The following is a 21,905-nucleotide window of genomic DNA, read 5'->3' as shown; positions in this document are numbered from 1 at the left end:
TTATAAAAAATTTAAATAATCGTGAGCCATTAAAGATTTTCTAAAAATTCTAATACTCGGTCATTGCAAGGGAAATAAATAAATAATTAATTTGAAAATAATGTCGTAACCATTATTAAATTAAAAAATAATTAAAATCGGTATAATTTAAAGTAAAATTCAAAAACATACAAATAATTAAATAAATTAATGATATTTGCTAAATGTGTTTATATCTATTAATTATTTTTGTATGTTTGCACGTTAAAAAAAAGGATGATAATAAATTGTCGATGACCACTTTGTGCGGCCACTTGACGGAAGGACTAACAGGAGGTATTGACAACCCTGTAGGGGCTCGACCCATGCACAGAACCCTATCAACAAGTACAATTTTACCATCTTTTATATCGACTATAGATACTTGTTTATTTTCGTCATTTTAAAATTTTAAATGTCAATGATATAATCCAGACCCATGTTCAAGGATTAAATTAATATAAAGTCTAGACACATCTTTTGAAATTGGGGAATAATTTGACAAAATAAAACGCAAAATTTAAAATTTCTAAAATAGCCGAAAATTTAAAGTAGATACCGCCCTTTGGACGGGCACGAACGACATAACGCTAACGTCATTTCTAAAGTGTCACCAGACATGGAACCAACTTAGAATTTTTTTTAAAATGCATTTGTACGCGCAAAACAATTATTTTTCTTGGTCTCTCACGTAGAAAACCATGTGGCGACTCTAAAAGTAAAAAAATCAGTCTTTTAAAAGCGTCGATTTATCTCTCTTCTCTTGCTTGGTTCCTCATCTATTTTTAGTTGATTCGATAGCAGAGTAAATTATGAGATTAAGACTATCGAGATTTAAATTTTTAAAACCAAACCAATTTCAAAGCATAATTAAAAGGAAATGAAATGTCTCTCAAAAAGACGAGACGACGATGGTGACCTATTTTTCAGGTCGAGCAACAAAATTTATATCCACTAGACTAAATTCACATTTATAATTTCGATGACGGATCAACCCGCAAGTCAACAATCCGACCGGTTTAGAGCTTGTTTAACGAGTCGTGCGTTGTAGTACGAGTACCATGTGATTTGTTATAGTTGTGTGATATTATATATATATATATATATATATATTATATATATTATGCAAAATCTGATAATTTGAGATTATAAACTAAATCAATATAGACTTATTTTATTTTTGGTCATTTTTACTACTATCTAAAGCCTTGTTTGGTGTAACAATGTTTTTCAATTAAATAAAATATTCTTATTTTAAAAATTAATACATCTTAAATATTTTCAACTAATAATATAATTTTTCAAAATAAGAAACACCACAACAACAACTATTTAAATAATTCTAAATCCAATCCGAACACCAACATTGTTGCAGTTTCATCGAAGCTAGATATTTTGAAAAGTCAAAAATGTGGTATGACCTCCACCTACCCTACCACTTAATTTGTCCTCCGCCCGCCATCTCACTCTCTCACACACAAAACAGCACATGTTCTTTTATTTTGTGAGAAAGAGAGATATAATAATAAATAAATGCTTTTGACTGACTGAGTGCTTTTAATAATATATTAATAATGTTTAAGCAAGCAAACTATATATATATCCATACTCGATCGCCGATCTTAGTATCAATATCACATCCCTCTCATATTCTTTCTATTCATCTACTTATAATCTCGCTCCTCTTCATCGATCCTTATAAACTCGTTTCATTTATATATTAAATATATCTCTTGATCTGCATATATAATTTATAATATATGGCTCCTGGAATGACAATCGCATCATCGGAGACGTCGTCATTCGATGTAATAAAGTACGCCGTCCATGAAGGGCACGGAGTGAAGGGTCTCTCCGAATTGGGCCTCCGATCCCTCCCCAGACAATACGTTCAGCCTCTCGAGGAAAGGATCGACATGAAAACAGTGGTCAATCAGCACTCCATTCCCGTCATCGACATGTCCAACCTGCTCCACGATCCCCAAGTGGCCGACTCCATCTGCGACGCCGCCGAGAAATGGGGCTTCTTCCAAGTGGTCAACCACGGGGTCCCCCTTCAGGTGCTGGAGGATGTCAAGGAAGCCACCTACAGGTTTTTCAGGCAGCCGGCAGAGGAGAAGAAGAAACACTCCAAGGACAATTCCCCCACCAACAATGTCCGGTTCGGGACCAGCTTCACCCCTCACGCTGAGAAAGCCCTCGAGTGGAAAGACTATCTTAGCCTATTCTTCGTCTCCAATCAGGAGGCCCATGCCCACTGGCCTTCTTCCTGCAGAGACGAGGCCTTGGAATTCCTCAACACCTCCGAAATCATGATCAAGAACCTTCTCAAGGCACTCACTCAAAGGCTCAACGTCCACAACGAGGACTTCGACCAAGCTAAAGAAAACCTCTTTATGGGTTCCAAGAGGATCAACATGAACTACTATCCCAAGTGCCCCAATCCCGATCTCACCATCGGAGTCGGCCGCCACTCCGACGTCTCCACTCTCACCATCCTCCTACAGGATCAAGTCGGAGGCCTCTATGTCAGGAAACTCCACCACGACGACGCTGCTGCTGCTGCTGATCAGACCACCTGGATCCACGTTCCTCCCGTCCCCGGAGCCATTGTCATCAACATCGGGGACGCCATGCAGATAATGAGCAACGGGCGCTACAAGAGTGTCGAGCACAGGGTTGCAGCCAACGGATCCCACAACAGGATCTCCGTTCCCATATTCGTCAACCCCAGGCCCAACGATGTCATCGGACCCTTGCCGGAGGTCATACAGAGCGGGGAGACTCCCATATATAAGCAAGTGCTCTACTCAGATTATGTCAAGCATTTCTTTAGGAAGGCTCACGACGGCAAGGGGACTGTCGACTTCGCCAAGATATAATAACATTCATTCATACTCCTAATTTCATAATCAAATGTATAAGAGGAGAGTAATTGAGTTCATTTAATTTAATTGTTTGTTGAAGAGATGCACGTGCTAATTCTACTTCATCTCTAGAAGATATATGTATGGATAAATTAATATTATTGATTCATTATTATCTTCAAAGTAAAAAAAATGATGATAAACACATAATCAAATATAATATTTCAGATTTTGTGTTCTACTAGGTACCACGTTCACAAAATATGTTAGTTTTTTCATTCTCTCTTCATTACTTTAGACTCATTCTATAAAATGACCATATTTTGTGAAGGTGGTACGTATTAAATGCAAAATCTATAACAAAAATTTGATCCCGTTAAAACATGATTAATCGGTTTAATTTATTATAATAGTTTAAATTATAATTAGTTACATTTGTCATAAATTAGTAAGTTAATATTATAAATCATAAAAAACATAAAAAAAATATTTTTATTTATAAAAACTCTTAAACTTCACTTCATAAGTGTGGAGAATTTATTCCCTATTCTAGCCTAGCGGTAATAAGAGATATATATTAATCATGTGTTTCTAGGTTCGTGCCCGTTAGACGGCAAGTTCTGCGACTCGTTAAATGATTAAGTTTGTTTGCGGGCTACATACTTAATTCGTTTTCCCATTTTTATTTTCCAAAAAAAATAAATAATATCTAAGCAAGACCCTAAATTATATATTTGGGAAATTTATGGGAAAATACATCGATATCTAAATTAAAATCCTTGGTATGCTGCAATAGACATTTAGCTAAAAATAATCTACTCGTAGAGTTGTGTTCTTTTATAAATAATGACTAATTCAACTATTATTGATTTACATGGAGTTGTGAAGGTTATTTTGAAAAATAAAAAAACATATGTATAATACGAGGGTCATTTTTCTAATAATAATCTATAAAGAAATGTGTTTTCTCGTAAATTATGACTCATTCAACGATTTCTGATTTATAAATAGTTGTGAAGATAATTTTGAAAAATAATAAAAAATAATATATGCATGATTCGAGATATATTTTTCTAAAAATAACTTCGAAGAGAGGTGTTCTCTCGTAAATAATAATTGAATCAACGATGGTTGATTTACAAGTAGTTGTGATGTTTTTTGAAAAAGAAATAACTTTTTTATGTATGATACTAGAGGGTATTTTTCTACAAATAATGTATGAAGTGTTTTATTCTCTTAAATAATGATTAAATCAACAATTGTTGATTTACAAATTGATGTGAAGGTCATTTTGAAAAAGAAAGAAAAGAACCCTATGTATGATACTATAGGGGCATTTGTCTAAAATTAATCAACCAAAAATTATGTTATTTTGTAAATAAAATATTTAATTAAATCAACGATTTATGACTTATAAGTAATTGTGAAAGTCACTTAGAAAAAAAAGAAAACCCTAAGTACGATACAATGGAAATTTTCCAAAAAAAACAATGTACGAGGAGTTGGGTTCTCTAGTAAAATAAAATTAAAAACTGACTAAAAAATCATCTTTTATTTACAAACAGTTGTGAATGTCATTTTGGAAAAAAATATATGTTTATATAAAACAATCATTCTTAGGGTAGAGGATTCTAAAGTCGCAACGTTCCATAGCTTATAAGTCATCCGACTAGTGGATGCATTGCAAGTCCATTCTTCATATAAATATAACCCAAACAAAAGTTAAAAGTTAATTCTAACCCTAACTAGAGTTAAAAACTAAACATAACCATAGTCGGAGTCAAAAGTTAAACATAAACCCTAGTTGGAGTCAAAAGCTAAACTTAAACCCTAGTTGTAGTTAAAAGTTTAACCAAAACCAAATCGTAGTTAAAAGTTAAACCAAACTCTAGATGGAGTAATGAGCTAAACCAAATCTTTGTCGAAGTCAAAAGCTAAACCAAACTCTAGATGGAGTCAAAAGCTTAATCAAACCCTATACATAGTTAAAAATTAAATCAAACTCTAACCGTAGTTAGAAACTAAACCAAACCCTAATTGGAATAGAAAGTTAATAGTTTTATGATCATTGACACTATTAATGGATAATACGCATTTGAAGCACTACGATCATTTGTTGATAATGTATATGCAAGACGAGGACACTTTATGTTGATAGTACATATTTAAAGTGATATGATCCTAGGTTGATGACGTATATGATTTATTGATAGTACATATCTGGGATAATAAAATTATTTTTGATGACGTATGTACAAGAAGATAATACAATCTTATGAAAAAAAACACGTTTGAGGTATATACGATTAATTTTTGATGATCGTACTTGTGTACCATATTTTCTAATTGTTGGTTTCTCACACTAACGTTTATTGATGTTTGTGTCAATCAGATTAGGAATACTTTGATGGTATGCACGAGGATCATTTGTTGATGTTAATGTTAATGTTAGTATGCCTAAGAATATCATTTATTGATGGTATGCACAATCAATTGTTGATGATTGTATTGGTGTACAAATACTATTTGTTGATAGTATACAAAATCATATTTTATGATTCACTTGAGTGTACCTAGAAACACCATTTGTTGTGCGTCTATCTTCGATAAAGTATTGTAAGTCATTCGATCAACCTTTAGTTTATGTCGAAAGCTAACACTAGCCGGATTTGAAGCCAAATACCATCCATGTGGTAGATTTAGCCATATTCTGTACTTGAATAAGAGATGGATCATGTTTAATTACACATCAATCCCCGTGGATGAATTAGCCGAATTTTCGTCCTAAATAAGGACAAGGTAAGGTTTCATCACACAAGTTGTGTGAATGAATTAGCTAAATGTCCATACTCGAGTAAGGAATGGGTCGGGTTTCATTACGCATCACTCCCCTTTGATGAATTAGTCGAACATATGTCCTCAGGTAAGGACTGGGTTAGGTTTCATCACACAAGTTATGCTAATGAAATAGTCGAATGTTTGTTTAATCCAAACTTGGTACAAAATGGGTTCCTATGGCATTCTATACGAACCCATTTTTAACTTTATCGATTTATAAAAAATTTAAATAATCGTGAGCCATTAAAGATTTTCTAAAAATTCTAATACTCGGTCATTGCAAGGGAAATAAATAAATAATTAATTTGAAAATAATGTCGTATCCATTATTAAATTAAAAAATAATTAAAATCGGTATAATTTAAAGTAAAATTCAAAAACATACAAATAATTAAATAAATTAATGATATTTGCTAAATGTGTTTATATCTATTAATTATTTTTGTATGTTTGCACGTTAAAAAAAAGGATGATAATAAATTGTCGATGACCACTTTGTGCGGCCACTTGACGGAAGGACTAACAGGAGGTATTGACAACCCTGTAGAGGCTCGACCCATGCACAGAACCCTATCAACAAGTACAATTTTACCATCTTTTATATCGACTATAGATACTTGTTTATTTTCGTCATTTTAAAATTTTAAAATGTCAATGATATAATCCAGACCCATGTTCAAGGATTAAATTAATATAAAGTCTAGACACATCTTTTGAAATTGGGGAATAATTTGACAAAATAAAACGCAAAATTTAAAATTTCTAAAATAGCCGAAAATTTAAAGTAGATACCGCCCTTTGGACGGGCACGAACGACATAACGCTAACGTCATTTCTAAAGTGTCACCAGACATGGAACCAACTTAGAATTTTTTTTAAAATGCATTTGTACGCGCAAAACAATTATTTTTCTTGGTCTCTCACGTAGAAAACCATGTGGCGACTCTAAAAGTAAAAAAATCAGTCTTTTAAAAGCGTCGATTTATCTCTCTTCTCTTGCTTGGTTCCTCATCTATTTTTAGTTGATTCGATAGCAGAGTAAATTATGAGATTAAGACTATCGAGATTTAAATTTTTAAAACCAAACCAATTTCAAAGCATAATTAAAAGGAAATGAAATGTCTCTCAAAAAGACGAGACGACGATGGTGACCTATTTTTCAGGTCGAGCAACAAAATTTATATCCACTAGACTAAATTCACATTTATAATTTCGATGACGGATCAACCCGCAAGTCAACAATCCGACCGGTTTAGAGCTTGTTTAACGAGTCGTGCGTTGTAGTACGAGTACCATGTGATTTGTTATAGTTGTGTGATATTATATATATATATATATATATATATATTATATATTATGCAAAATCTGATAATTTGAGATTATAAACTAAATCAATATAGACTTATTTTATTTTTGGTCATTTTTACTACTATCTAAAGCCTTGTTTGGTGTAACAATGTTTTTCAATTAAATAAAATATTCTTATTTTAAAAATTAATACATCTTAAATATTTTCAACTAATAATATAATTTTTCAAAATAAGAAACACCACAACAACAACTATTTAAATAATTCTAAATCCAATCCGAACACCAACATTGTTGCAGTTTCATCGAAGCTAGATATTTTGAAAAGTCAAAAATGTGGTATGACCTCCACCTACCCTACCACTTAATTTGTCCTCCGCCCGCCATCTCACTCTCTCACACACAAAACAGCACATGTTCTTTTATTTTGTGAGAAAGAGAGATATAATAATAAATAAATGCTTTTGACTGACTGAGTGCTTTTAATAATATATTAATAATGTTTAAGCAAGCAAACTATATATATATCCATACTCGATCGCCGATCTTAGTATCAATATCACATCCCTCTCATATTCTTTCTATTCATCTACTTATAATCTCGCTCCTCTTCATCGATCCTTATAAACTCGTTTCATTTATATATTAAATATATCTCTTGATCTGCATATATAATTTATAATATATGGCTCCTGGAATGACAATCGCATCATCGGAGACGTCGTCATTCGATGTAATAAAGTACGCCGTCCATGAAGGGCACGGAGTGAAGGGTCTCTCCGAATTGGGCCTCCGATCCCTCCCCAGACAATACGTTCAGCCTCTCGAGGAAAGGATCGACATGAAAACAGTGGTCAATCAGCACTCCATTCCCGTCATCGACATGTCCAACCTGCTCCACGATCCCCAAGTGGCCGACTCCATCTGCGACGCCGCCGAGAAATGGGGCTTCTTCCAAGTGGTCAACCACGGGGTCCCCCTTCAGGTGCTGGAGGATGTCAAGGAAGCCACCTACAGGTTTTTCAGGCAGCCGGCAGAGGAGAAGAAGAAACACTCCAAGGACAATTCCCCCACCAACAATGTCCGGTTCGGGACCAGCTTCACCCCTCACGCTGAGAAAGCCCTCGAGTGGAAAGACTATCTTAGCCTATTCTTCGTCTCCAATCAGGAGGCCCATGCCCACTGGCCTTCTTCCTGCAGAGACGAGGCCTTGGAATTCCTCAACACCTCCGAAATCATGATCAAGAACCTTCTCAAGGCACTCACTCAAAGGCTCAACGTCCACAACGAGGACTTCGACCAAGCTAAAGAAAACCTCTTTATGGGTTCCAAGAGGATCAACATGAACTACTATCCCAAGTGCCCCAATCCCGATCTCACCATCGGAGTCGGCCGCCACTCCGACGTCTCCACTCTCACCATCCTCCTACAGGATCAAGTCGGAGGCCTCTATGTCAGGAAACTCCACCACGACGACGCTGCTGCTGCTGCTGATCAGACCACCTGGATCCACGTTCCTCCCGTCCCCGGAGCCATTGTCATCAACATCGGGGACGCCATGCAGATAATGAGCAACGGGCGCTACAAGAGTGTCGAGCACAGGGTCGCAGCCAACGGATCCCACAACAGGATCTCCGTTCCCATATTCGTCAACCCCAGGCCCAACGATGTCATCGGACCCTTGCCGGAGGTCATACAGAGCGGGGAGACTCCCATATATAAGCAAGTGCTCTACTCAGATTATGTCAAGCATTTCTTTAGGAAGGCTCACGACGGCAAGGGGACTGTCGACTTCGCCAAGATATAATAACATTCATTCATACTCCTAATTTCATAATCAAATGTATAAGAGGAGAGTAATTGAGTTCATTTAATTTAATTGTTTGTTGAAGAGATGCACGTGCTAATTCTACTTCATCTCTAGAAGATATATGTATGGATAAATTAATATTATTGATTCATTATTATCTTCAAAGTAAAAAAAATGATGATAAACACATAATCAAATATAATATTTCAGATTTTGTGTTCTACTAGGTACCACGTTCACAAAATATGTTAGTTTTTTCATTCTCTCTTCATTACTTTAGACTCATTCTATAAAATGATCATATTTTGTGAAGGTGGTACGTATTAAATGCAAAATCTATAACAAAAATTTGATCCCGTTAAAAACATGATTAATCGGTTTAATTTATTATAATAGTTTAAATTATAATTAGTTACATTTGTCATAAATTAGTAAGTTAATATTATAAATCATAAAAAACATAAAAAAAGTATTTTTATTTATAAAAACTCTTAAACTTCACTTCATAAGTGTGGAGAATTTATTCCCTATTCTAGCCTAGCGGTAATAAGAGATATATATTAATCATGTGTTTCTAGGTTCGTGCCCGTTAGACGGCAAGTTCTGCGACTCGTTAAATGATTAAGTTTGTTTGCGGGCTACATACTTAATTCGTTTTCCCATTTTTATTTTCCAAAAAAAAATAATAATATCTAAGCAAGACCCTAAATTATATATTTGGGAAATTTATGGGAAAATACATCGATATCTAAATTAAAATCCTTGGTATGCTGCAATAGACATTTAGCTAAAAATAATCTACTCGTAGAGTTGTGTTCTTTTATAAATAATGACTAATTCAACTATTATTGATTTACATGGAGTTGTGAAAGTTATTTTGAAAAATAAAAAAACATATGTATAATACGAGGGTCATTTTTCTAATAATAATCTATAAAGAAATGTGTTTTCTCGTAAATTATGACTCACTCAACGATTTCTGATTTATAAATAGTTGTGAAGATAATTTTGAAAAATAATAAAAAATAATATATGCATGATTCGAGATATATTTTTCTAAAAATAACTTCGAAGAGAGGTGTTCTCTCGTAAATAATAATTGAATTAACGATGGTTGATTTACAAGTAGTTGTGATGTTTTTTGAAAAAGAAATAACTTTTTTATGTATGATACTAGAGGGTATTTTTCTACAAATAATGTATGAAGTGTTTTATTCTCTTAAATAATGATTAAATCAACAATTGTTGATTTACAAATTGATGTGAAGGTCATTTTGAAAAAGAAAGAAAAGAACCCTATGTATGATACTATAGGGGCATTTGTCTAAAATTAATCAACCAAAAATTATGTTATTTTGTAAATAAAATATTTAATTAAATCAACGATTTATGACTTATAAGTAATTGTGAAAGTCACTTAGAAAAAAAAGAAAACCCTAAGTACGATATTATGGAAATTTTCCAAAAAAAAACAATGTACGAGGAGTTGGGTTCTCTAGTAAAATAAAATTAAAAACTGACTAAAAAACCATCTTTTATTTACAAACAGTTGTGAATGTCATTTTGAAAAAAAATATATGTTTATATAAAACAATCATTGTTAGGGTAGAGGATTCTAAAGTCGCAACGTTCCATAGCTTATAAGTCATCCGACTAGTGGATGCATTGCAAGTCCATTCTTCATATAAATATAACCCAAACAAAAGTTAAAAGTTAATTCTAACCCTAACTAGAGTTAAAAACTAAACATAACCATAGTCGGAGTCAAAAGTTAAACATAAACCCTAGTTGGAGTCAAAAGCTAAACTTAAACCCTAGTTGTAGTTAAAAGTTTAACCAAAACCAAATCGTAGTTAAAAGTTAAACCAAACTCTAGATGGAGTAATGAGCTAAACCAAATCTTTGTCGAAGTCAAAAGCTAAACCAAACTCTAGATGGAGTCAAAAGCTTAATCAAACCCTATACATAGTTAAAAATTAAATCAAACTCTAACCGTAGTTAGAAACTAAACCAAACCCTAATTGGAATAGAAAGTTAATAGTTTTATGATCATTGACACTATTAATGGATAATACGCATTTGAAGCACTACGATCATTTGTTGATAATGTATATGCAAGACGAGGACACTTTATGTTGATAGTACATATTTAAAGTGATATGATCCTAGGTTGATGACGTATATGATTTATTGATAGTACATATCTGGGATAATAAAATTATTTTTGATGACGTATGTACAAGAAGATAATACAATCTTATGAAAAAAAACACGTTTGAGGTATATACGATTAATTTTTGATGATCGTACTTGTGTACCATATTTTCTAATTGTTGGTTTCTCACACTAACGTTTATTGATGTTTGTGTCAATCAGATTAGGAATACTTTGATGGTATGCACGAGGATCATTTGTTGATGTTAATGTTAATGTTAGTATGCCTAAGAATATCATTTATTGATGGTATGCACAATCAATTGTTGATGATTGTATTGGTGTACAAATACTATTTGTTGATAGTATACAAAATCATATTTTATGATTCACTTGAGTGTACCTAGAAACACCATTTGTTGCGCGTCTATCTTCGATAAAGTATTGTAAGTCATTCGATCAACCTTTAGTTTATGTCGAAAGCTAACACTAGCCGGATTTGAAGCCAAATACCATCCATGTGGTAGATTTAGCCATATTCTGTACTTGAATAAGAGATGGATCATGTTTAATTACACATCAATCCCCGTGGATGAATTAGCCGAATTTTCGTCCTAAATAAGGACAAGGTAAGGTTTCATCACACAAGTTGTGTGAATGAATTAGCTAAATGTCCATACTCGAGTAAGGAATGGGTCGGGTTTCATTACACATCACTCCCCTTTGATGAATTAGTCGAACATATGTCCTCAGGTAAGGACTGGGTTAGGTTTCATCACACAAGTTATGCTAATGAAATAGTCGAATGTTTGTTTAATCCAAACTTGGTACAAAATGGGTTCCTATGGCATTCTATACGAACCCATTTTTAACTTTATCGATTTATAAAAAATTTAAATAATCGTGAGCCATTAAAGATTTTCTAAAAATTCTAATACTCGGTCATTGCAAGGGAAATAAATAAATAATTAATTTGAAAATAATGTCGTATCCATTATTAAATTAAAAAATAATTAAAATCGGTATAATTTAAAGTAAAATTCAAAAACATACAAATAATTAAATAAATTAATGATATTTGCTAAATGTGTTTATATCTATTAATTATTTTTGTATGTTTGCACGTTAAAAAAAAGGATGATAATAAATTGTCGATGACCACTTTGTGCGGCCACTAGACGGAAGGACTAACAGGAGGTATTGACAACCCTGTAGAGGCTCGACCCATGCACAGAACCCTATCAACAAGTACAATTTTACCATCTTTTATATCGACTATAGATACTTGTTTATTTTCGTCATTTTAAAATTTTAAAATGTCAATGATATAATCCAGACCCATGTTCAAGGATTAAATTAATATAAAGTCTAGACACATCTTTTGAAATTGGGGAATAATTTGACAAAATAAAACGCAAAATTTAAAATTTCTAAAATAGCCGAAAATTTAAAGTAGATACCGCCCTTTGGACGGGCACGAACGACATAACGCTAACGTCATTTCTAAAGTGTCACCAGACATGGAACCAACTTAGAATTTTTTTTAAAATGCATTTGTACGCGCAAAACAATTATTTTTCTTGGTCTCTCACGTAGAAAACCATGTGGCGACTCTAAAAGTAAAAAAATCAGTCTTTTAAAAGCGTCGATTTATCTCTCTTCTCTTGCTTGGTTCCTCATCTATTTTTAGTTGATTCGATAGCAGAGTAAATTATGAGATTAAGACTATCGAGATTTAAATTTTTAAAACCAAACCAATTTCAAAGCATAATTAAAAGGAAATGAAATGTCTCTCAAAAAGACGAGACGACGATGGTGACCTATTTTTCAGGTCGAGCAACAAAATTTATATCCACTAGACTAAATTCACATTTATAATTTCGATGACGGATCAACCCGCAAGTCAACAATCCGACCGGTTTAGAGCTTGTTTAACGAGTCGTGCGTTGTAGTACGAGTACCATGTGATTTGTTATAGTTGTGTGATATTATATATATATATATATATATATATTATATATATTATGCAAAATCTGATAATTTGAGATTATAAACTAAATCAATATAGACTTATTTTATTTTTGGTCATTTTTACTACTATCTAAAGCCTTGTTTGGTGTAACAATGTTTTTCAATTAAATAAAATATTCTTATTTTAAAAATTAATACATCTTAAATATTTTCAACTAATAATATAATTTTTCAAAATAAGAAACACCACAACAACAACTATTTAAATAATTCTAAATCCAATCCGAACACCAACATTGTTGCAGTTTCATCGAAGCTAGATATTTTGAAAAGTCAAAAATGTGGTATGACCTCCACCTACCCTACCACTTAATTTGTCCTCCGCCCGCCATCTCACTCTCTCACACACAAAACAGCACATGTTCTTTTATTTTGTGAGAAAGAGAGATATAATAATAAATAAATGCTTTTGACTGACTGAGTGCTTTTAATAATATATTAATAATGTTTAAGCAAGCAAACTATATATATATCCATACTCGATCGCCGATCTTAGTATCAATATCACATCCCTCTCATATTCTTTCTATTCATCTACTTATAATCTCGCTCCTCTTCATCGATCCTTATAAACTCGTTTCATTTATATATTAAATATATCTCTTGATCTGCATATATAATTTATAATATATGGCTCCTGGAATGACAATCGCATCATCGGAGACGTCGTCATTCGATGTAATAAAGTACGCCGTCCATGAAGGGCACGGAGTGAAGGGTCTCTCCGAATTGGGCCTCCGATCCCTCCCCAGACAATACGTTCAGCCTCTCGAGGAAAGGATCGACATGAAAACAGTGGTCAATCAGCACTCCATTCCCGTCATCGACATGTCCAACCTGCTCCACGATCCCCAAGTGGCCGACTCCATCTGCGACGCCGCCGAGAAATGGGGCTTCTTCCAAGTGGTCAACCACGGGGTCCCCCTTCAGGTGCTGGAGGATGTCAAGGAAGCCACCTACAGGTTTTTCAGGCAGCCGGCAGAGGAGAAGAAGAAACACTCCAAGGACAATTCCCCCACCAACAATGTCCGGTTCGGGACCAGCTTCACCCCTCACGCTGAGAAAGCCCTCGAGTGGAAAGACTATCTTAGCCTATTCTTCGTCTCCAATCAGGAGGCCCATGCCCACTGGCCTTCTTCCTGCAGAGACGAGGCCTTGGAATTCCTCAACACCTCCGAAATCATGATCAAGAACCTTCTCAAGGCACTCACTCAAAGGCTCAACGTCCACAACGAGGACTTCGACCAAGCTAAAGAAAACCTCTTTATGGGTTCCAAGAGGATCAACATGAACTACTATCCCAAGTGCCCCAATCCCGATCTCACCATCGGAGTCGGCCGCCACTCCGACGTCTCCACTCTCACCATCCTCCTACAGGATCAAGTCGGAGGCCTCTATGTCAGGAAACTCCACCACGACGACGCTGCTGCTGCTGCTGATCAGACCACCTGGATCCACGTTCCTCCCGTCCCCGGAGCCATTGTCATCAGCATCGGGGACGCCATGCAGATAATGAGCAACGGGCGCTACAAGAGTGTCGAGCACAGGGTCGCAGCCAACGGATCCCACAACAGGATCTCCGTTCCCATATTCGTCAACCCCAGGCCCAACGATGTCATCGGACCCTTGCCGGAGGTCATACAGAGCGGGGAGACTCCCATATATAAGCAAGTGCTCTACTCAGATTATGTCAAGCATTTCTTTAGGAAGGCTCACGACGGCAAGGGGACTGTCGACTTCGCCAAGATATAATAACATTCATTCATACTCCTAATTTCATAATCAAATGTATAAGAGGAGAGTAATTGAGTTCATTTAATTTAATTGTTTGTTGAAGAGATGCACGTGCTAATTCTACTTCATCTCTAGAAGATATATGTACGGATAAATTAATATTATTGATTCATTATTATCTTCAAAGTAAAAAAAGATGATGATAAACACATAATCAAATATAATATTTCAGATTTTGTGTTCTACTAGGTACCACGTTCACAAAATATGTTAGTTTTTTCATTCTCTTCATTACTTTAGACTCATTCTATAAAATGACCATATTTTGTGAAGGTGGTACGTATTAAATGCAAAATCTATAAAAAAAAAATTGATCCCGGTAAAAACATGATTAATCGGTTTAATTTATTATAATAGTTTAACTTATAATTAATTATATTTGTCATAAATTAATAAGTTAATATTATAAATCATAAAAAACATAAAAAGTATTTTTATTTATAAAAACTCTTAAACTTCACTTCATAAGAGTGGAGAACTTATCCCCTCTTCTAGACTAGCGGTAATAAGAGATATATATTAATCCTAAGTTTCAATGTTCGTGCCCGTTAGACGGCAAGTTCTGCGACTCGTTAAATGGTTATGTTTGTTTGCGGGCTACATACTTAATCCGTTGTCCCATTTTTATTTTCCAAAAAAAATAAAAACAAATAAATAATTTTTAAGCAAGACCTTAAATTATATATTTGGCAAATTTATGGGAAAATGCATCATTATCTAATTGAAAATCCTTGGTATGCTACAATAGACATTTAGCTAAAAATAATATATGAAGAGGAGAGGATTTGAGTTCAATTAATTTCATTGTTTGTTGAAGAGATGCACGTGCTAATTCTACTTCATCTGTAGAAGATATATGTATGGATAAATTAATATTATTGATTCATTATTATCTTTAAAGTAAAAAGAGGATGATGAAAAAAAAAGAAGGATATATCAGTTTAATTTATTATAATAGTTTAACTTATTATTAGATTTGTTATACATTAGTAAATTAATATTATAAAAAAGAGAAAACAAAAAAAATTATTTTATGTTTGCAAAAACTCTCAAATTTGGACTCATAATAGTGGGGAGTCTATATTCGAATGTAACAATGGTCTATCAATTTGTATTCACATTTATATTCCAACTTTTTCAATTAATATTCTAAAGTACTCCAATTAAACTAACTTGATTTCATTTAACATTTTGATTCTCTAACTTGATTACAAGCTTGAAAGGATCGGTGTCACAAATAGAGACAGGGGACTAGCTATTGATGACAACTTCGTACAAAAACAGATTTATAGAAATCCTGTAAGGGATTTAAATCGCTTTCTATTTTTCAAAAACCCTTGCAAACTCTTGAACGATTCAAGTGCGGAAACGTTTGATTAGGTTTGAATCTAAGAACCAAAGAAGGAGAAGATGACATAATGTAAATGACACAAAGAGTTGTTTATGAATATTTGAAGCCAAACTCTCATACGTCACCCCTTCTTCCAACCACCGGAAGGATTCACTATACTTTTCTTAGAATCAAATATAGTTGCACGGCTAACTTACTGTTGAACAGAACAGACTCTGTTCAACTTACAGTAAATTGAAGAATATCACTCAACTAGACAATACTTTGATTTTATCTCTCTCTTGATCTACACACAGTAAAGTAAGAAAGCAATTCGTGATATTGTTCGTGTATCAACTTGTATATTTTCGTATGTTCTAATCGATCGAGAGCTCATCCGTTGTCCTTGAGAATCTTTAAATAGAGAGCAAATATCAACGGTTGAATCTTCTATAATGACACGTGGCGAACTTCCAGTGGAAAACCTCCATAATACACAAGTACAACAAACTCTGAGCACCAAAATCGTGGCCGTACCAATCTGGTAGTGCACCAAATATTCTTCTAGGATTGTCCTGTAAGAAACAAGTAGTGGGAAGAATATTTTCTTACGTGTCATTAGTTAATTGGTTGCAACTGGCTATCGTACTGACCTGCACTGAAAAGTGGAGCAGGAGTAGCATGCAGCTAGTTGATCGTAGGTAGACGGACTCTAGCTTTAAACAACTGCTTAAGCATGTCATTAGACGTTTTTCAATTAGACTGACAAGTCTAATGAAATTAGACACCCCCGTCTAATAGTAGGATCCATTAGACCACCTGGTCTAATGGGATTAGACGACACGTCTAATTACGGTTCCTTTCAAACTAATCTGAAGGAGTTAGACTGCACGTCTAACTCTCATCTGTTATATGGCACGTCTAACTACGCTTCCCTTCAGACTAATCTGAAGGAGTTAGACTACACGTCTAACTCTCATCTGTTAGACTACACGTCTAACTACGGATCTGTTAGACTGCACGTCTAACTACGTATCTGTTAGACTTCACGTCTAACTACGTTTCTGTTAGACTTCACGTCTAACTACGTCTGTTAGACTGCATGTCTAACTACATATCTGTTAGACTGCACGATTAACTACGTATCTATTAGACTGCACGTCTAACTACGTATTTATTAGATTGCACGTCTAACTACGTATCTATTAGACTGCATGTCTAACTACGCCTGTTAGACTGCACATCTAACTACGTATTTGTTAGACTGCACGTCTAACTACGTATTTGTTAAACTGCACATCTAATTATGTATCTGTTAAACTACACGTCTAACTACGTTTCTATTAGACTGCACGTCTAACTACGTATCTGTTAGACTGCACGTCTAACAACGTTTCTGTTACAATGCACGTCTAACTACGTTTCTGTTAGACTGCACGTCTAACTACGTATCTGTTAGACTGCACGTCTAACTACGTTTCTGTTATACTGCACATCTAACTACGTTTCTGATAGACTGCACGTCTAACTATGTATCTTTTATATTGCACGTCTATCTATGTCTGTTAGACTGCACGTCTAACTACGTATTTGTCAAACTACATGTCTAACTACGTTAGTTAGTCTGCACGTCTAACTACGTATCTGTTATACTGCACGTCAAACTACGTATCTGTTAGACTACACGTCTAACTACGCCTGTTAGACTGCACGTCTAACACAATGCGTCCAATAGCCAATAAGTCTAATGAACCTCATTCAGACTTAGTCAAATATAGCATGTTTTTGATACACCCAAAAATAATTAGACAGCTCAGTTTAAGTTTTGTACAAACACATCATCAAAATTCCATTAGTCGGAATACTTTGACTTTTAGTCAAAATAATTTGACCCAATAATTTCCCCATTTTTGATGATGATGTTAAAACTTTGCACAAATAAAAGATAAAAAACCATCCAATAAACGAAAGAGTCAAACTTGTTCACCAGCTTACACGAATAAGTTTTAAAAACCACCATTCAGAAACCAAGTTTAAAGAACTAAGTTCACAAACTAACAAAAGATAGTTTAGGAGAAAAGAGATTATTGATCTTCCCTTTTCACGAGTGGGTCGATTGGGTAGCGAAATCCTTGACATCTGAATTCTTCACCATTTAGAAGGATTCGAAATGGAGGGAGAGAACGACCACCACGATCACTTTCATCACTTCTACCACCACGATCACCTCCACTACTTCTACCACCACGATCATCGCTGCGACCTCCGCCTCTTTTGATTGGCCTATCACTATCATCACCGATTTGATTTCGCTTTGATCTGGTGCCTGTTGAAACACCACCACCTCTTTTGCCGCTATTGTCATCGCCTTGGGTAAGGAGGTTCTTCTCTTTCTCGGTAGCTGCTTTAGCATCTTCTTCATCCTGAATCTTTCTCACAAAGGAATTAGCCTATTCCAACCGCTCAGCATCAACTCTTCTCATATTGCCTTGAATCTCAACCATCTGATTTCGAAACAAGCTTATTCCACCCATAATTTCATTATGGAGTTCAACGTCATTTTCCCTTTCATAGTCGATCAAATCGCTCTTTCGTCTGAAGAAGTTCTTTTTAAATTTGGTGTATGTCTTGTTGAGGGTATTAATCTCGTACATGTTCCTCTTCAAAGTTTGCTCCATCTCATAATGGGTTTTAAGAAGAGCGACAAATTCCTTCTTGTTTTCTTTTTGCGTCTTCATAATCTTCAACATGTTTGATTGCATTTCAGCCACATTCTTCTGAAGAGTACCCATCAATGTTGTCATAGACTTCATAAGATTTGTACCACCAGCAGATGATCCTTCATTAGATGAAATCTATTGAGAATCTGTTGGAGCGGTCTAAATGGGACTGATATGGGTGTGAACTTGCATGGGCTGCTCGGGTCCATCCTTCTCAGAATCACTTTCAGACTTTCCTTCTTCTTCATCATCAACAAAATCTTCACGTACCTTGTGAATCTGACTAGGCGACCTGTCTGAATGATGAGGAAGGTTGGCAACATCATCATGAATATTCGCAGCATTGATATTAGGAAATGGTCGAGGCTTGGGTGAACCGGGAATGAGACATTGAGACAAAGGAAGCCCTTCTGATGATTCAACATTTTTATCTTGTTCCTCCTTATATGAGGAACTCTTCTCTGATTCCTTGTTATTTGAGGTTCCCCTTCAGATTGAGCTTCATTAGGATGACTGACTTCAGCCTCCTTTTTTGGAGATGCCTCTGCTTCGAGAATAGGGGACTCCAACACTTCCTTTTCCTACTTAACAAGAGCTTGAACAAGTTCCTTAATCATTTCTTCTTCTTCGATAATGGGATTGGATTGAACATGTTCCACAATTTTCTCAATTCTGGGTTGAGCCATTAGACGTTTTTCTTCAGCTGAAAAACTTCCCAATTCTATAAGAAGAGTAGTACCATGCTCATCTTCATCAATATTACGATCATCGGACAGATTCATAAGTTCATCTTCATCTGAGGAGCTTTCAAAAGGGATAACCCCAGAGTAATTTTCTCCATGAACATACCTGAGAACGGTAGAAATGTAGTCTTTCATGATCTCGTCTAGTCTTTTCAGAGCCTTCTCCTCTGCCTTAGCATTCCTCTCAAGAGGATTGAAATTGGCTCTTCTGACTTGAAGGATCGGAAAGAGAGCTCTTCCTCTAAAATTTGCTTCAACTAGCTCCTTTTTCTTAAGAGCTTCATATACTTCCGATGTCTTAGCCCATTTTAGGACTCTCTTTTCAACGCTAACTAGCTTCAACCATTGACTACTTATGCATTTACCCTTGATGACCTCATCATACTTAACGGACATTCTGTGCAAGACCCAAGTATCAAAGATCTCGATCTTTTCAGTAGCATTTATATTGACCTGATCCATCATAAGGTTGACAATGCAGGTTGCTTCAGAAATCTCCTCATTTGAATCGATTGCAATATCCTTCCCTTTTCCAATAACCTCAACAGGTTTTGGAGTAGGCCTTGGTTCCACTGGACCTTGGAATAGAAGCAAGTTCGACTGGACCTTGCTTAACTCGGGAGTCAACTATTCTAGAGTCCTTCTTCGAAGAGCTTTTCAGACTAGTGGAACTAACCTCTGATTCATTGACTGTTCTCTCTCTTTTAGCTCCTGTCGACAAGATAGAAGCCACTGGTTGTTTGGAGCGAGTAACAGATCTTCCACATGTCTGTTGGCTTGATGCTCCAGAGAACGATTCCTTGTTGTTCTTCATTCGGACAAGGGTGTTGGCAACAGTGAACACATTATACACCCGGGTAGAATTGATCATTTCAGAATCCCCCATGGGACCCCTAAATGTTCCAACAGACGACTATGTTGAGAAGAAAAGCTCACACTTTCCTTGTTTTCTTGATTGATCGTCGCGCACAGGTTTATGAACAAAGTTGAGGCCCAGTTGACCTGAATCCCTTTGGAGATGGATGTCATATAGTTAAAACGGTATTGACTATAGAGATGGAAAGAGCTCGCCTTCCCTTAAAGCGCTTTAGTAACCACATCATTCAACAAAATAAAGTGGGGTTTAAGAGCCTTCTTACACCCATTTAATCGGATTTCTGAACCATCGGCTGAGAAAACTGTCTTCATTTCTGTCGTGACTTCAGTTGGCAGAGAAAGGTTTAATGTATGGCCCTCTGATAGAAGTTCGAAGAACTCCGCATAAGATGCTTTGTTGAAAGAGATTTTAGTATCATTCACCATTGCAGTAATGGAATCGCCGACCATCGTCGACGATTTGAAAAACTCCCTAACTTCCTTTTCGTGGAAAATGAACGGCCCGCCGAGGTATTTCCCGAGACCGGAGTATTCAAGGGATCTGAACATGTCGACCACATCTTGTTGATTGAACGTATAGATGGAGGGAAAATCTACCTGCAAAGTGCAATGACTGAGTGTGATTCTCTTGTTACCCATTTTGAAAGAATACGAACAGACACAAGATGAACAAGGGTTTCTTAGAGAGAAAATCGAAGAAATCTAGGGTTCTTAAGAGATTTTGAGAGAGAAAAAACTTTTTCAATCTCATGCAGAATGTCCTTATATAGACTCCCAAGAGTCGCATGAGATAACCGTCATATTTTAATTGGGGTAGGACCCATTCATTAATATTAGACGTCCTTTCCAAGTAGTCATCATTAATTTTAGGGGTATATTAGTCATTTTCTCTTAACTTGAAAGATACATGTTTTCATGTGATTCGGAGATGACTATGTTTATGCATGAGCGGGAAAATTAGACATCACAACACATGAGACAGCTGTCCTTGATTAGTCTAATACACACGTAGTTAGACATTTTTCTTACTTCTCCAATCTATGAAAACTAAACGTCTATTAGACACATGGATATATTAGACACAAGCGTCTAATCACGTGTCTTATAAATGTCTAACGTCTATTAGACGTCGACGTCTAATTACGCATGAACAACACGTATTAGACGTGTGTTTAGTTAGACATGAGCATTCAATTGCTCTTGTCATAAAAACGTCTAACGTCTATTAGACGTGTACGTCTAACCGCGTAGGTTATTAACCAAGACACATAGACTTAGATGCATAGATTGTAAATAAAAATACGTTTAAGTACATGCTTTTTCTCTTAGACGACCTCGTCTAATAGACCGATTAAATTTTGTCTGCGTGTATCTTTATTTTCATAATAAATTTTCCCTCTCATTTTGTGCATGTAC

At 35.3% G+C, this 21,905-nt stretch overlaps 3 protein-coding genes across 3 annotated transcripts; all 3 read left to right on the top strand.

The window, feature by feature from the left end:
- Positions 1-1,649: 1,649 nt before the first annotated feature.
- Positions 1,650-2,988, top strand: LOC124921162 (feruloyl CoA ortho-hydroxylase F6H1-3-like). The gene has a single exon (XM_047461783.1). The coding sequence runs from the start codon at positions 1,779-1,781 to the stop codon at positions 2,898-2,900; it is 1,122 nt and encodes a 373-aa protein (XP_047317739.1). The 5' UTR covers positions 1,650-1,778; the 3' UTR covers positions 2,901-2,988.
- Positions 2,989-7,587: 4,599 nt separating this feature from the next.
- LOC124921014 (feruloyl CoA ortho-hydroxylase F6H1-3-like) lies at positions 7,588-8,926 on the top strand. The gene has a single exon (XM_047461612.1). It carries the CDS (start codon positions 7,717-7,719, stop codon positions 8,836-8,838), a length of 1,122 nt encoding a protein of 373 aa, XP_047317568.1. The 5' UTR covers positions 7,588-7,716; the 3' UTR covers positions 8,839-8,926.
- A 4,601-nt stretch (positions 8,927-13,527) lies between these two features.
- Positions 13,528-14,866, top strand: LOC124921211 (feruloyl CoA ortho-hydroxylase F6H1-3-like). Its single transcript, XM_047461840.1, has one exon. It carries the CDS (start codon positions 13,657-13,659, stop codon positions 14,776-14,778), a length of 1,122 nt encoding a protein of 373 aa, XP_047317796.1. The 5' UTR covers positions 13,528-13,656; the 3' UTR covers positions 14,779-14,866.
- Positions 14,867-21,905: the final 7,039 nt, after the last annotated feature.

This window comes from Impatiens glandulifera, chromosome 1 (genome assembly GCF_907164915.1).
Source record: "Impatiens glandulifera chromosome 1, dImpGla2.1, whole genome shotgun sequence".
Lineage (NCBI taxonomy): Eukaryota > Viridiplantae > Streptophyta > Magnoliopsida > Ericales > Balsaminaceae > Impatiens > Impatiens glandulifera.
Note: the sequence above shows the minus strand (reverse complement) of the source record. Positions and strands in the feature narration are given on the sequence as shown.

Bases quoted from the DNA above. Each gene is read 5' to 3' on its own strand.
- LOC124921014 (XM_047461612.1), top strand. From the start codon at position 7,717: ATGGCTCCTGGAATGACAATCGCATCATCGGAGACGTCGTCATTCGAT.
- LOC124921211 (XM_047461840.1), top strand. From the start codon at position 13,657: ATGGCTCCTGGAATGACAATCGCATCATCGGAGACGTCGTCATTCGAT.
- LOC124921162 (XM_047461783.1), top strand. From the start codon at position 1,779: ATGGCTCCTGGAATGACAATCGCATCATCGGAGACGTCGTCATTCGAT.